Below are 17,500 nucleotides of genomic sequence, written 5' to 3' on the forward strand. Positions count from 1 at the left end.
GATACATAGTGGTGAGAACTATGGATAAACTTATGAGGACAGGGAGTAGTGATACACAGTGGTGAGAACTATGGATAAACTTATGAGGACAGGGAGTAGTGATACACAGTGGTGAGAACTATGGATAAACCTATGAGGACAGGGAGTACTTCTCAAGGTCTCCCTAATCTGGGGGGAATGGAACTGTCGGCTGGGTAGTGCTACACAGTGGTGAGAACTACGGAGAAGGATAAAACTCACCTACTGTTTGTGTGGAAGTATGTGCGTAGGATACCTACTGTGTGTATGTATGTGTGTAGGATACCTACTGTTTGTGTGTATGTATGTGCGTAGGATACCTACTGTTTGTGTGTATGTATGTGTGTAGGATACCTACTGTCTGTGTGTGTGTATGTGTGTAGGATACGTACTGTTTGTGTGTATGTATGTGCGTAGGATACCTACTGTCTGTGTGTGTGTATGTGTGTAGGATACGTACTGTTTGTGTGTATGTATGTGCGTAGGATACCTACTGTTTGTGTGTATGTATGTGCGTAGGATATCTACTGTTTGTGTGTATGTATGTGCGAAGGATGCCTACTGTTTGTGTGGAAGTGACGTATGTCTGTAAATTAGATCATTCCGGTGCTATTACATATTTGCAATCCTTAAATGATATGTGTTCAGAATAAAAACACAGTTTCTTCCATTGTGGTGGTGTTATGGGGTATCCAGGGGACATTTAAGTGCCCTTTCAACCTCACTCCAACATTGTGGTGGTGTTATGGGGTATCCAGGGGACATTTAAGTGCCCTTTCAACCTCACTCCAACATTGTGGTGGTGTTATGGGGTATCCAGGGGACATTTAAGTGCCCTTTCAACCTCACTCCAACATTGTGGTGGTGTTATGGGGTATCCAGGGGACATTTAAGTGCCCTTTCAACCTCACTCCAACATTGTGGTGGTGTTATGGGGTATCCAGGGGACATTTAAGTGCCCTTTCAACCTCACTCCAACATTGTGGTGGTGTTATGGGGTATCCAGGGTACATTTAAGTGCCCTTTCAACCTCACTCCAACATTGTGGTGGTGTTATGGGGTATCCAGGGACATTTAAGTGCCCTTTCAACCTCACTCCAACATTGTGGTGGTGTTATGGGGTATCCAGGGGACATTTAAGTGCCCTTTCAACCTCACTCCAACATTGTGGTGGTGTTATGGGGTATCCAGGGGACATTTAAGTGCCCTTTCAACCTCACTCCAACATTGTGGTGGTGTTATGGGGTATCCAGGGACATTTAAGTGCCCTTTCAACCTCACTCCAACATTGTGGTGGTGTTATGGGGTATCCAGGGGACATTTAAGTGCCCTTTCAACCTCACTCCAACATTGTGGTGGTGTTATGGGGTATCCAGGGGACATTTAAGTGCCCTTTCAACCTCACTCCAACATTGTGGTGGTGTTATGGGGTATCCAGGGGACATTTAAGTGCCCTTTCAACCTCACTCCAACATTGTGGTGGTGTTATGGGGTATCCAGGGGACATTTAAGTGCCCTTTCAACCTCACTCCAACATTGTGGTGGTGTTATGGGGTATCCAGGGGACATTTAAGTGCCCTTTCAACCTCACTCCAACATTGTGGTGGTGTTATGGGGTATCCAGGGGACATTTAAGTGCCCTTTCAACCTCACTCCAACATTGTGGTGGTGTTATGGGGTATCCAGGGACATTTAAGTGCCCTTTCAACCTCACTCCAACATTGTGGTGGTGTTATGGGGCATCCAGGGTACATTTAAGTGCCCTTTCAACCTCACTCCAACATTGTGGTGGTGTTATGGGGTATCCAGGGGACATTTAAGTGCCCTTTCAACCTCACTCCAACATTGTGGTGGTGTTATGGGGTATCCAGGGGACATTTAAGTGCCCTTTCAACCTCACTCCAACATTGTGGTGGTGTTATGGGGTATCCAGGGGACATTTAAGTGCCCTTTCAACCTCACTCCAACATTGTGGTGGTGTTATGGGGTATCCAGGGGACATTTAAGTGCCCTTTCAACCTCACTCCAACATTGTGGTGGTGTTATGGGGTATCCAGGGACATTTAAGTGCCCTTTCAACCTCACTCCAACATTGTGGTGGTGTTATGGGGTATCCAGGGACATTTAAGTGCCCTTTCAACCTCACTCCAACATTGTGGTGGTGTTATGGGGTATCCAGGGGACATTTAAGTGCCCTTTCAACCTCACTCCAACATTGTGGTGGTGTTATGGGGTATCCAGGGTACATTTAAGTGCCCTTTCAACCTCACTCCAACATTGTGGTGGTGTTATGGGGTATCCAGGGACATTTAAGTGCCCTTTCAACCTCACTCCAACATTGTGGTGGTGTTATGGGGTATCCAGGGGACATTTAAGTGCCCTTTCAACCTCACTCCAACATTGTGGTGGTGTTATGGGGTATCCAGGGTACATTTAAGTGCCCTTTCAACCTCACTCCAACATTGTGGTGGTGTTATGGGGTATCCAGGGGACATTTAAGTGCCCTTTCAACCTCACTCCAACATTGTGGTGGTGTTATGGGGTATCCAGGGGACATTTAAGTGCCCTTTCAACCTCACTCCAACATTGTGGTGGTGTTATGTGGTATCCAGGGGACATGTAAGTGCCCTTTCAACCTCTCCAAAGTGTCAGAAAGTTTTTTATTACTCTGTTTTTGCACGTTGGATCTTAAAATGTTCTAGGCAATGCTTTGTGCCACTCAGGTAAACTGCATATCTCTGGAAAGCTTATCTCATTGGCTACGATACTGTCAAGGTGCCATAGTAGCCAATCCCCCGTGTAATGGATGCCTACAGCGCGTAACCAGGCAACATCATATTTTTGATGTGCACAGATATAGTCCCTCGGTGGAAATTGGATGTTGCCATTAAGTCCTACATCACCAGATAACATGGCAGTAGGCTGGTGATCGATAACGGTAGGTCACGGACAGACAAATAAGACCTCCTCATGATCTGTGGAGTCCCGGCTTTCGGTGTCTATCGACGTATTCCCTGATTATTTTCTTTATGCTTCACAACGCTAACCGAACTTGTAGGTAGCAGCCATCTTGAAAATGAGGTCATCGGCTCTGCCTGCCCTTATAAATTCGTATGCCCATATATGGTAGTAAGTCACACCGAAGATTTGAAGGCACCGATCAAGAGCCAAGATACTCAGCTGACGGCAGACTTTGCAGATAGGGACTACCGTTTTCACACCAGACTGAATTGAATAAAAATCATTTTTTAAAATAGGGTCACCAAATATGAGAACTTTACATTCAAGAGGTTTTAATGGGACAGGGACACAGCTGCACACCTTTGATTTCCTGAGGGGTGTCTTTGAAGAAGGGCAGGGGATCTGGAGCCAGGACCAATACAGACAGCTTGCTGAAGACCAGCCCAAACACAGCCACTGCGAGGGCTTTGTGCTGCGTCTGGTCCAGGAAGTTCACTGGACTGGTGGGGGGCAACACAGCGGGAAGAGACCAGAGATAAGACCAAGCAAACAACCGCAAATGAATGGTAACATATTTTATTGTTATAAATGGTCTCGTAGTATGTTGTTACGATGAGGCAGCCTGAGTTGTTTTTGTAACAGTGATGTTTTGTGTGGTTTCCCACTGGGCACAGACGTCAGTTCAAAGTCCAGTTTTGATTTACATTTGGTTGAGTTGTCAACTAACATGAATTCAACATGAAATCAACAACTAAATGTCACCATGTCATTGGATTTTTAGGTTCAATTTTGGGTGGAAAAAAAACAGGAAATTCCCTCACATTTCCTTTCTTTTTTTTCTCAAATCCAATTAGTTTCCCACATTGATTCAATGTCATCACGTTTCATTTTGGTGTTGAAATTACATGGAAACAACGCTGATTTTGAACCAGTATTTTCCCAGTGGGTTGTCACATATTGACAAGAGTTCCTGGTTGCTTCATGTTGCTGTGTTTGGTAAATGAACCTGCACTTTACCTTGAGATGCCAGTTGATCCACTGGCAAAACCCTCACATAGACTCTTTCTCCTCTTCAGGACTGCTAGAATCAGCACCACAACGAGCTAGGAGACAAGATATTCCATAAAGTGATACAATAGGAACTCTAATTCCTCTCCTAAACTACAGTACAACTACAGGACTGCTAGAATCAGCACCACATCGAGCTAGGAGACAAGATATTCCATAAAGTGATAAAATAGGAACTCCAATTCCTCTCCTAAACTACAGTACATCTAAGATAATCATCTAATGTACCATGTTGTCAAGCCAGAGGGCCTGAAGTAATATGGGGGGGGGGGTACTCCTAGGAAAGGACCTTCTGAATGCTACCTCCCCATTGTCTCATTATTTTTGATGAGCCCCTGGTAAGTGGAGACGCTGACCCACCCTTCCAGCCTGGTCTCATAGACTAGACGTAACATAGGAAACCTTAAATAACCTGGGACACTCAAAAGAGTATGATATGTTACGTTTGGTACGGTTGGGGCGTTTGGGTGTATAAGATGGGCGTACACATCACAGACAAACTGAAATGGTCCACCCACACAGACAGTGTGGTGAAGAAGGCGCAACGGCGCCTCTTCAACCTCAGGAGGCTGAAGAAATTCGGCCTGTCACCCAAAACCCTGACAAACCTTTACAGATGCACAATCGAGAGCATCCTGTCGGGCTGTATCACAGCCTGTTACGGCAACTGCACCGCACTCAACCACAAGGCTCTCCAGAGGGTGGTGCGGTCTGCACAACGCATAACCGGGGGCAAACTACCTGCCCTCCATGACATCTACGGCACCCGATGTCACAGGAAAGCCAAAAAGATCATCAAGGACAACAACCACCCGAGCCACTGCCTGTTCACCCCGCTACCATCCAGAAAGCGAGGTCAGTACAGATGCATCAAAGCTGGGACCGAGAGACTGAAAAACAGCTTCTAACTCAAGGCCATTAAACTGTTAAACAGCCATCACTAACTCAGAGAGGCTGCTGCCTACACTGAGACCCAATCACTAACTCAGAGAGGCTGCTGCCTACACTGAGACCCAATCACTAACTCAGAGAGGCTGCTGCCTACACTGAGACCCAATCACTAACTCTGAGAGGCTGCTGCCTACACTGAGACCCAATCACTAACTCAGAGAGGCTGCTGCCTACACTGAGACCCAATCACTAACTCAGAGAGGCTGCTGCCTACACTGAGACCCAATCACTAGCCACCTTAATAAATGGATCACTAGTCACTTTAAATAATGTTTACATATCTTACATTACTCACATCACATGTACAGTATATACTGTATTTTATACCATCTACTGCACCTTGCCTGTGCCGCTCGGCCATCACTCATCCATTTACTTATATGTACATATTCTCATTCACCCCTTTAGATTTGTGTGTATTAGGTAGTTTCGCTACACTCACATTAACATCTGCTAACCATGTGACCAATAACATCTGATAACCATGTGTATGTGACCAATAACATCTGATAACCATGTGTATGTGACCAATAACATCTGATAACCATGTGTATGTGACCAATAACATCTGATAACCATGTGTATGTGACCAATAACATCTGCTAACCATGAGTATGTGACCAATAACATCTGATAACCAATAACATCTGCTAACCATGTGTATGTGACCAATAACATCTGATAACCAATAACATCTGCTAACCATGTGTATGTGACCAATAACATCTGATAACCAATAACATCTGCTAACCATGTGTATGTGACCAATAACATCTGCTAACCATGAGTATGTGACCAATAACATCTGATAACCAATAACATCTGCTAACCATGTGTATGTGACCAATAACATCTGCTAACCATGAGTATGTGACCAATAACATCTGATAAGCAATAACATCTGCTAACCATGTGTATGTGACCAATAACATCTGATAACCATGAGTATGTGACCAATAACATCTGATAACCAATAACATCTGCTAACCATGTGTATGTGACCAATAACATCTGATAACCAATAACATCTGCTAACCATGTGTATGTGACCAATAACATCTGCTAACCATGTGTATGTGACCAATAACATCTGCTAACCATGAGTATGTGACCAATAACATCTGCTAACCATGTGTATGTGACCAATAACATCTGCTAACCATGTGTATGTGACCAATAACATCTGCTAACCATGAGTATGTGACCAATAACATCTGATAACCAATAACATCTGCTAACCATGTGTATGTGACCAATAACATCTGCTAACCATGTGTATGTGACCAATAACATCTCCTAACCATGTGTATGTGACCAATAACATCTGCTAACCATGTGTATGTGACCAATAACATCTGCTAACCATGTGTATGTGACCAATAACATCTGCTAACCATGTGTATGTGACCAATAACATCTGCTAACCATGTGTATGTGACCATTAACATCTGATAACCAATAACATCTGCTAACCATGTGTATGTGACCAATAACATTTGATTTGATTTGATTTGAACATGAATATCTAGCAACCAAAATATTGCGTGTTTGAATTTCCTCACAGACAACTTTAGCATTTTCTCTAATTAGCAACATTGGAACTACCAACTACTTTTTTAGCTACTTATAACGACTATATAGCATGTTAGCTAACCCTTCCCTTCCACCAATTATCCACCGAGCTAGCGTTAGCCATAACAAAACAAATTGGAATTTGTAAGATATCATTTGAATTGTAATTCAGGAACATATCATACAAAATGGATGCTGGACAGCCACACATGAATACATACCATACCAAACATAACATATCATACAAAATGGATGCTGGACAGCCACACATGAATACATACCATACCAAACATAACATATCATACAAAATGGATGCTGGACAGCCACACATGAATACATACCATACCAAACATAACATATCATACAAAATGGATGCTGGATAGCCACACATGAATACATACCATACCAAACATAACATATCATACAAAATGGATGCTGGACAGCGACACATGAATACATACCATACCAAACATAACATATCATACAAAATGGATGCTGGACAGCCACACATGAATACATACCATACCAAACATAACATATCATACAAAATGGATGCTGGACAGCCACACATGAATACATACCATACCAAACATAACATATCATACAAAATGGATGCTGGACAGCCACACATGAATACATACCATACCAAACATAACATATCATACAAAATGGATGCTGGACAGCCACACATGAATACATACCATACCAAACATAACATATCATACAAAATGGATGCTGGACAGCCACACATGAATACATACCATACCAAACATAACATATCATACAAAATGGATGCTGGACAGCCACACATGAATACATACCATACCAAACATAACATATCATACAAAATGGATGCTGGACAGCCACACATGAATACATACCATACCAAACATAACATATCATACAAAATGGATGCTGGACAGCCACACATGAATACATACCATACCAAACATAACATATCATACAAAATGGATGCTGGACAGCCACACATGAATACATACCATACCAAACATAACATATCATACAAAATGGATGCTGGACAGCCACACATGAATACATACCATACCAAACATAACATATCATACAAAATGGATGCTGGACAGCCACACATGAATACATACCATACCAAACATAACATATCATACAAAATGGATGCTGGACAGCCACACATGAATACATACCATACCAAACATAACATATCATACAAAATGGATGCTGGACAGCCACACATGAATACATACCATACCAAACATAACATATCATACAAAATGGATGCTGGACAGCCACACATGAATACATCCCATACCAAACATAACATATCATACAAAATGGATGCTGGACAGCCACACATGAATACATACCATACCAAACATAACATATCATACAAAATGGATGCTGGACAGCCACACATGAATACATACCATACCAAACATAACATATCATACAAAATGGATGCTGGACAGCCACACATGAATACATACCATACCAAACATAACATATCATACGAAATGGATGCTGGACAGCCACACATGAATACATACCATACCAAACATAACATATCATACAAAATGGATGCTGGACAGCCACACATGAATACATACCATACCAAACATAACATATCATACAAAATGGATGCTGGACAGCCACACATGAATACATACCATACCAAACATAACATATCATACAAAATGGATGCTGGACAGCCACACATGAATACATACCATACCAAACATAACATATCATACAAAATGGATGCTGGACAGCCACACATGAATACATACCATACCAAACATAACATATCATACAAAATGGATGCTGGACAGCCACACATGAATACATACCATACCAAACATAACATATCATACAAAATGGATGCTGGACAGCCACACATGAATACATACCATACCAAACATAACATATCATACAAAATGGATGCTGGACAGCCACACATGAATACATACCATACCAAACATAACATATCATACAAAATGGATGCTGGACAGCCACACATGAATACATACCATACCAAACATAACATATCATACAAAATGGATGCTGGACAGCCACACATGAATACATACCATACCAAACATAACATATCATACAAAATGGATGCTGGACAGCCACACATGAATACATACCATACCAAACATAACATATCATACAAAATGGATGCTGGACAGCCACACATGAATACATACCATACCAAACATAACATATCATACAAAATGGATGCTGGACAGCCACACATGAATACATACCATACCAAACATAACATATCATACAAAATGGATGCTGGACAGCCACACATGAATACATACCATACCAAACATAACATATCATACTCATCAGAGTGTCACGGGTTTACATTTACTATGTTACGTGTACCCCTGAGTCCAGGTTGTCCCTACATAGTGCTCTGAGTGTGCTCTATTTGGCAGAGTCCTACGGTGTGTCAGTTCAATTATAATTCATGCCGTTGTTCTCCTCAGAAAAGTGGAGCGAGCCCTCTACCACAAATTGGACAAGGCCTAACGATGACATATATCACTGATGATGTTGAGGGAGATGGCTTTCTGAGGTCATAGAGAGTAGCACCAATGTACTGACTGAACATCCCCTTTAGGGCATGGTCTATAGTCATCTGTACTGACTGAACATCCCCTTTAGGGCATGGTCTACAGTCATCTGTACTGACTGAACATCCCCTTTAGGGCATGGTCTATAGTCATCTGTACTGACTGAACATCCCCTTTAGAACATGGTCTACAGTCATCTGTACTGACTGAACATCCCCTTTAGGGCATGGTCTATAGTCATCTGTACTGACTGAACATCCCCTTTAGGGCATGGTCTACAGTCATCTGTACTGACTGAACATCCCCTTAGGGCATGGTCTACAGTCACCTGTACTGACTGAACATCCCCTTTAGAACATGGCCTACAGTGATCTGTACTGACTGAACATCCCCTTTAGGGCATGGTCTACAGTCACCTGTACTTACTGAACATCCCCTTTAGAACATGGTCTATATAAACATTCACTGTTTCCATTCATTCCAAACATTCATATTTGATATTCATTTGACCTGTGACCCCTACTGTTGTTGGTAAGTGTGTACTGGATGTGTGTCTCTATAATTACATGGCTCATTAGTAAAAGAGACCTTGGTCTCAACATGACTTCCTGTTCGAGGTTCAAGTAAAACGTTTTCACCGGGTGTAAATATTGAAAAATAGACAGAAGGTCCGATACTTACAGATACTGAAGCAATGCATATGTGAAAAAGCTGGTCATCCGCTGTGGGGTCACACGGGAGAATAACTCTGAAACAGTCATGTAACACAAGCTGAGCGATGACCGTCAGAAACCATTTACACAGAGCAAAAACAAACTCCCTAGATAACCTGTTCAGCCTGACTGTGCTCTCGGTAGCGAATCTGACAAGAGTTTCACCTAACAACTGAAAATATGCCATTTGTAATAGATCATTTAGTCATGGATGGAAAAACTGGAAGAATTGAAAACCAGCTATACTTTGGCCCATGCAGGTCAGTGATTGAGAAACCCTTGATCTTAGATTAAATAAAATCATCATAACATTATGACACAGTCCCCCCCATAATTCATTGCACTGATCCTGTGTGGCTCAGTTGGTAGAGCATGATGCTTGCAACATCAGGGTTGAACAAAATGTGATTCCCGCTGTGCTGTGGCCACCTATACGAAAATATATGTATTACTGTAAATCGCTATGGATTTATTAAAAAGTGTTGACTAAATAGTATACTATTTACTGACCCTCATACTTACTCTTTTGGAGGTCTGGTAGGTTCCATATTGTTGGAGTACCAGTCTGAGTAGTCATAGTAGTTATACAGTTCCTCTTCTACCACCTTGGTCTGGTTCATCTTGATCTTGTCTCTGTTGCTGTAGTCCACGTTGACGGGTGAAAACCAGAGGAAATCCACCTAGCCAACCTCGATCATCAACCGTCTCTCCAACGCAGCTATGTCCCAACGCAGCGCAGCACTTCCCGATCAATAAATATTGATAATTTGTAATTGTATTGAGAGTTGTAGCTTACTCCACTGTGTGTTGGGTAGCTTTGAGTTCAGGTTGTGCAGCGTCTGAGGTACAGAGAGAGAGAGACCTCTGGTCAGGTGTCCAGTCGTGTTGTCCCTGCTGTAGGAGTTTAGCACACACTCTAACAGAGTCTAACAATGCACCCTTACCCCAATACATTCCACACACACACTAACCACATAACACCCCCAGATTACCTCAGCACACAAAGACAGGGAGGGAGGGAGGGAGGGAGGGAGGGAGGGAGGGAGGGAGGGAGGGAGGGAGGGAGGGAGACCAGTGTCAAGGGGTAAGAGAAGGATGGCGAGAGGGATGAAGCTCTTTTGACCTCTAGTGACCTCAGTTTCGTGATTGAAGTAGCGAGCCAATAATAATGTTTCCGTCTGTGTTGGTGTTGTTGTAGTGGAGGTTGGTTCTCCTGCAGCAGGAAGACAGGCCATGTGTGATGTTGTTGTAGTGGAAGTTGGTTCTCCTGCAGCAGGAAGACCATGTGTGGTGTTGTTGTAGTGGAGGTTGGTTCTCCTGCAGCAGGAAGACAGGCCATGTGTGGTGTTGTTGTAGTGGAGGTTGGTTCTCCTGCAGCAGGAAGACAGGCCATGTGTGATGTTGTTGTAGTGGAGGTTGGTTCTCCTGCAGCAGGAAGACCATGTGTGGTGTTGTTGTAGTGGAGGTTGGTTCTCCTGCAGCAGGAAGACCATGTGTGGTGTTGTTGTAGTGGAGGTTGGTTCTCCTGCAGCAGGAAGACCATGTGTGGTGTTGTTGTAGTGGAGGTTGGTTCTCCTGCAGCAGGAAGACGGGTGTTGTTGTAGTAGAGGTTGGTTCTCCTGCAGCAGGAAGACAGGCCATGTGTGGTGTTGTTGTAGTGGAGGTTGGTTCTCCTGCAGCAGGAAGACAGGTGTTGTTGTAGTGGAGGTTGGTTCTCCTGCAGCAGGAAGACAGGTGTTGTTGTAGTGGAGGTTGGTTCTCCTGCAGCAGGAAGACAGGCCATGTGTGGTGTTGTTGTAGTGGAGGTTGGTTCTCCTGCAGCAGGAAGACAGGCCATGTGTGGTGTTGTTGTAGTGGAGGTTGGTTCTCCTGCAGCAGGAAGACAGGTGTTGTTGTAGTGGAGGTTGGTTCTCCTGCAGCAGGAAGACCATGTGTGGTGTTGTTGTAGTGGAGGTTGGTTCTCCTGCAGCAGGAAGACAGGTGTTGTTTTAGTGGAGGTTGGTTCTCCTGCAGCAGGAGGACAGGTTTCAAGACTAGTCATTCAACTGAGACTGCTCTCCTCTGTATCACGGAGGCGCTCCGCACTGCTAAAGCTAACTCTCTCTCCTCTGCTCTCATCCTTCTAGATCTATCGGCTGCCTTCGATACTGTGAACCATCAGATCCTCCTCTCCACCCTCTCCGAGTTGGGCATCTCCGGCGCGGCCCACGCTTGGATTGCGTCCTACCTGACAGGTCGCTCCTACCAGGTGGCGTGGCGAGAATCTGTCTCCTCACCACGCGCTCTCACCACTGGTGTCCCCCAGGGCTCTGTTCTTGGCCCTCTCCTATTCTCGCTATACACCAAGTCACTTGGCTCTGTCATAACCTCACATGGTCTCTCTTATCATTGCTATGCAGACGACACACAATTAATCTTCTCCTTTCCCCCTTCTGATGACCAGGTGGCGATCGCATCTCTGCATGTCTGGCAGACATATCAGTGTGGATGACGGATCACCACCTCAAGCTGAACCTCGGCAAGACGGAGCTGCTCTTCCTCCCGGGGAAGGACTGCCCGTTCCATGATCTCGCCATCACGGTTGACAACTCCACTGTGTCCTCCTCCCAGAGCGCCAAGAACCTTGGTGTGATCCTGGACAACACCCTGTCGTTCTCAACTAACATCAAGGCGGTGGCCCGTTCCTGTAGGTTCATGCTCTACAACATCCGCAGAGTACGACCCTGCCTCACACAGGAAGCGGCGCAGGTCCTAATCCAGGCACTTGTCATCTCCCGTCTGGATTACTGCAACTCGCTGTTGGCTGGGCTCCCTGCCTGTGCCATTAAACCCCTTCAACTCATCCAGAACGCCGCAGCCCGTCTGGTGTTCAACCTTCCCAAGTTCTCTCACGTCACCCCGCTCCTCCGTTCTCTCCACTGGCTTCCAGTTGAAGCTCGCATCCGCTACAAGACCATGGTGCTTGCCTACGGAGCTGTGAGGGGAACGGCACCTCAGTACCTCCAGGCTCTGATCAGGCCCTACACCCAAACAAGGGCACTGCGTTCATCCACCTCTGGCCTGCTCGCCTCCCTACCACTGAGGAAGTACAGCTCCCGCTCAGCCCAGTCAAAACTGTTCGCTGCCCTGGCCCCCCAATGGTGGAACAAACTCCCTCACGACGCCAGGACAGCGGAGTCAATCACCACCTTCCGGAGACACCTGAAACCCCACCTCTTTAAGGAATACCTAGGATAGGTTAAGTAATCCCTCTCACCCCACCCCCCCTAAGTTTTAGATGCACTATTGTTAAGTGACTGTCCCACTGGATGTCATAAGGTGAATGCACCAATTTGTAAGTCGCTCTGGATAAGAGCGTCTGCTAAATGACTTAAATGTAATGTAATGTAATGTGTTGTTTTAGTGGAGGTTGGTTCTCCTGCAGCAGGAGGACAGGTGTTGTTGTAGTGGAGGTTGGTTCTCCTGCAGCAGGAGGACAGGTGTTGTTTTAGTGGAGGTTGGTTCTCCTGCAGCAGGAAGACAGGCCATGTGTGATGTTGTTGTAGTGGAGGTTGGTTCTCCTGCAGCAGGAAGACAGGTGTTGTTGTAGTGGAGGTTGGTTCTCCTGCAGCAGGAGGACAGGTGTTGTTGTAGTGGAGGTTGGTTCTCCTGCAGCAGGAGGACAGGTGTTGTTTTAGTGGAGGTTGGTTCTCCTGCAGCAGGAGGACAGGTGTTGTTTTAGTGGAGGTTGGTTCTCCTGCAGCAGGAGGACAGGTGTTGTTTTAGTGGAGGTTGGTTCTCCTGCAGCAGGAGGACAGGTGTTGTTTTAGTGGAGGTTGGTTCTCCTACAGCAGGAAGACAGGTGTTGTTGTAGTGGAGGTTGGTTCTCCTGCAGCAGGAGGACAGGTGTTGTTGTAGTGGAGGTTGGTTCTCCTGCAGCAGGAGGACAGGTGTTGTTTTAGTGGAGGTTGGTTCTCCTGCAGCAGGAGGACAGGTGTTGTTTTAGTGGAGGTTGGTTCTCCTGCAGCAGGAGGACAGGTGTTGTTGTAGTGGAGGTTGGTTCTCCTGCAGCAGGAAGACAGGCCATGTGTGATGCTAGAAGAGCTAATGTCCTGTAATTCCTGTCATAATGATGAATGATGGTTCACTTTATAGAAAGTTAATATAAATATGTTTGATATAAATATAAAGTTAATATAAAGTTAATATAAAGTTAACATAAATATAAAGTTAATATAAATATAAAGTTAATATAAATATAAAGTGAATATAAATATAAAGTGAATATAAATATAAAGTGAATATAAATATAAAGTGAATATAAATATAAGTTTGATATAAATATAAAGTTAATATAAATATACAGTTGATATAAATTAATCTGGCAACCTAAGGCTGTACCTGTGTTGCTCTGTCAGACAGGCAACATTGAACAACAGCTCAGTGAAACAGTTGTGAAAATCAACATGTTCCAGTTGCCCAGATCTCTCAGTGAAACAGTTGTGAAAATCAACATGTTCCAGCTGCCCAGATCTCTCAGTGAGACAGTTGTGAAAATCAACATGTTCCAGCTGCCCAGATCTCTCAGTGAGACAGTTGTGAAAATCAACATGTTCCAGCTGCCCAGATCTCTCAGTGAGACAGTTGTGAAAATCAACATGTTCCAGCTGCCCAGATCTCTCAGTGAGACAGTTGTGAAAATCAACATGTTCCAGCTGCCCAGATCTCTCAGTGAGACAGTTGTGAAAATCAACATGTTCCAGCTGCCCAGATCTCTCAGTGAGACAGTTGTGAAAATCAACATGTTCCAGCTGCCCAGATCTCTCAACGTGGTTTAACCTGCTCGCTTCACACTGCCTGTTACTCAAAGAGCTTAGCTTTTAATATGATGAAAAATCACTGCTTGAAAGTCTCTTATTCTAACAGGGGCTTGCTTTGTGCTGTGGGGCTTGGCCTCAGGGCAAGGGGAGAGAGAGAATGTTTAACAGTTTATACGTGAGAGAGAGGTTCTGAAACACTTGTTTTTGCACTGAAAATGATGGCATCCATCCTGTTAGCGTTGTTTCTGAGGTTTCTGCCATATTAACTGTCATTATTTATTACATCCAGAATATAGAGGCTGTAAAGAGCCTCCTGAGCCCTCCTTAGTCCATGGTTTACTAGGTGTGTATTTAATGATCTGCTGCTAGCAGGCAACAGAAATAAGCAGCTAGGACATCTACCACTGTCTCTGCTGTTTTAATGAATCGGACCGGGTCAGACATCTACCACTGTCTCTGCTGTTTTAATGAACCGGGTCAGACATCTACCACTGTCTCTGCTGTTTTAATGAATCGGACCGGGTCAGACATCTACCACTGTCTCTGCTGTTTTAATGAACCGGGTCAGACATCTACCACTGTCTCTGCTGTTTTAATGAACCGGGTCAGACATCTACCACTGTCTCTGCTGTTTTAATGAACCGGGTCAGACATCTACCACTGTCTCTGCTGTTTTAATGAACCGGGTCAGACATCTACCACTGTCTCTGCTGTTTTAATGAACCGGGTCAGACATCTACCACTGTCTCTGCTGTTTTAATGAACCGGGTCAGACATCTACCACTGTCTCTGCTGTTTTAATGAACCGGGTCGGACATCTACCACTGTCTCTGCTGTTTTAATGAATGGGACCGGTCGGACATCTACCACTGTCTCTGCTGTTTTAATGAACCGGGTCAGACATCTACCACTGCCTCTGCTGTTTTAATGAACCGGGTCAGACATCTACCACTGTCTCTGCTGTTTTAATGAACCGGGTCAGACATCTACCACTGTCTCTGCTGTTTTAATGAACCGGGTCAGACATCTACCACTGTCTCTGCTGTTTTAATGAACCGGGTCAGACATCTACCACTGTCTCTGCTGTTTTAATGAACCGGGTCAGACATCTACCACTGTCTCTGCTGTTTTAATGAACCGGGTCAGACATCTACCACTGTCTCTGCTGTTTTAATGAACCGGGTCAGACATCTACCACTGTCTCTGCTGTTTTAATGAACCGGGTCAGACATCTACCACTGTCTCTGCTGTTTTAATGAACCGGGTCAGACATCTACCACTGTCTCTGCTGTTTTAATGAACCGGGTCAGACATCTACCACTGTCTCTGCTGTTTTAATGAATGGAACCGGGTCAGACATCTACCACTGTCTCTGCTGTTTTAATGAACCGGGTCAGACATCTACCACTGTCTCTGCTGTTTTAATGAACCGGGTCAGACATCTACCACTGTCTCTGCTGTTTTAATGAACCGGGTCAGACATCTACCACTGTCTCTGCTGTTTTAATGAACCGGGCCGGGTCGGACATCTACCACTGTCTCTGTTGTTTTAATGAACCGGGTCGGACATCTACCACTGTCTCTGCTGTTTTAATGAACCGGGTCGGACATCTACCACTGTCTCTGCTGTTTTAATGAACCGGATCAGACATCTACCACTGTCTCTGCTGTTTTAATGAACCGGGTCGGACATCTACCACTGTCTCTGCTGTTTTAATGAATGGAACCGGATCAGACATCTACCACTGTCTCTGCTGTTTTAATGAATGGAACCGGGTCAGACATCTACCACTGTCTCTGCTGTTTTAATGAACCGGGTCGGACATCTACCACTGTCTCTGCTGTTTTAATGAACCGGGTCAGACATCTACCACTGTCTCTGCTGTTTTAATGAACCGGGTCAGACATCTACCACTGTCTCTGCTGTTTTAATGAACCGGGTCAGACATCTACCACTGTCTCTGCTGTTTTAATGAACCGGGTCAGACATCTACCACTGTCTCTGCTGTTTTAATGAACCGGGTCAGACATCTACCACTGTCTCTGCTGTTTTAATGAACCGGGTCAGACATCTACCACTGTCTCTGCTGTTTTAATGAACCGGGTCAGACATCTACCACTGTCTCTGCTGTTTTAATGAACCGGGTCAGACATCTACCACTGTCTCTGCTGTTTTAATGAACCGGGTCAGACATCTACCACTGTCTCTGCTGTTTTAATGAACCGGGTCAGACATCTACCACTGTCTCTGCTGTTTTAATGAACCGGGTCAGACATCTACCACTGTCTCTGCTGTTTTAATGAACCGGGTCAGACATATACCACTGTCTCTGCTGTTTTAATGAATGGAACCGGGTCAGACATCTACCACTGTCTCTGCTGTTTTAATGAACCGGGTCAGACATCTACCACTGTCTCTGCTGTTTTAATGAACCGGGTCAGACATCTACCACTGTCTCTGCTGTTTTAATGAACCGGGTCAGACATCTACCACTGCCTCTGCTGTTTTAATGAACCGGGTCAGACATCTACCACTGTCTCTGCTGTTTTAATGAACCGGGTCAGACATCTACCACTGTCTCTGTTGTTTTAATGAACCGGGTCAGACATCTACCACTGTCTCTGCTGTTTTAATGAATGGAACCGGGTCAGACATCTACCACTGTCTCTGCTGTTTTAATGAACCGGGTCAGACATATACCACTGTCTCTGCTGTTTTAATGAACCGGGTCAGACATCTACCACTGTCTCTGCTGTTTTAATGAACCGGGTCGGACATCTACCACTGTCTCTGCTGTTTTAATGAACCGGGCCGGGTCGGACATCTACCACTGTCTCT

General features: G+C 44.6%; 1 protein-coding gene across 1 annotated transcript; it reads right to left on the minus strand.

Moving 5' to 3' along the window:
- Positions 1 to 2,662: 2,662 nt before the first annotated feature.
- Positions 2,663 to 10,759, minus strand: LOC124028935 (receptor for retinol uptake stra6-like). The gene is made up of 4 exons (XM_046340830.1): positions 10,385 to 10,759; positions 9,831 to 9,897; positions 3,997 to 4,082; positions 2,663 to 3,479 (listed from the first exon to the last, which is right to left on the minus strand). Exons 1-4 carry the CDS (start codon positions 10,480 to 10,482, stop codon positions 3,302 to 3,304), a joined length of 429 nt encoding a protein of 142 aa, XP_046196786.1. The 5' UTR covers positions 10,483 to 10,759; the 3' UTR covers positions 2,663 to 3,301.
- Positions 10,760 to 17,500: the final 6,741 nt, after the last annotated feature.

Source organism: Oncorhynchus gorbuscha, unplaced genomic scaffold, assembly GCF_021184085.1.
Source record: "Oncorhynchus gorbuscha isolate QuinsamMale2020 ecotype Even-year unplaced genomic scaffold, OgorEven_v1.0 Un_scaffold_5064, whole genome shotgun sequence".
Lineage (NCBI taxonomy): Eukaryota > Metazoa > Chordata > Actinopteri > Salmoniformes > Salmonidae > Oncorhynchus > Oncorhynchus gorbuscha.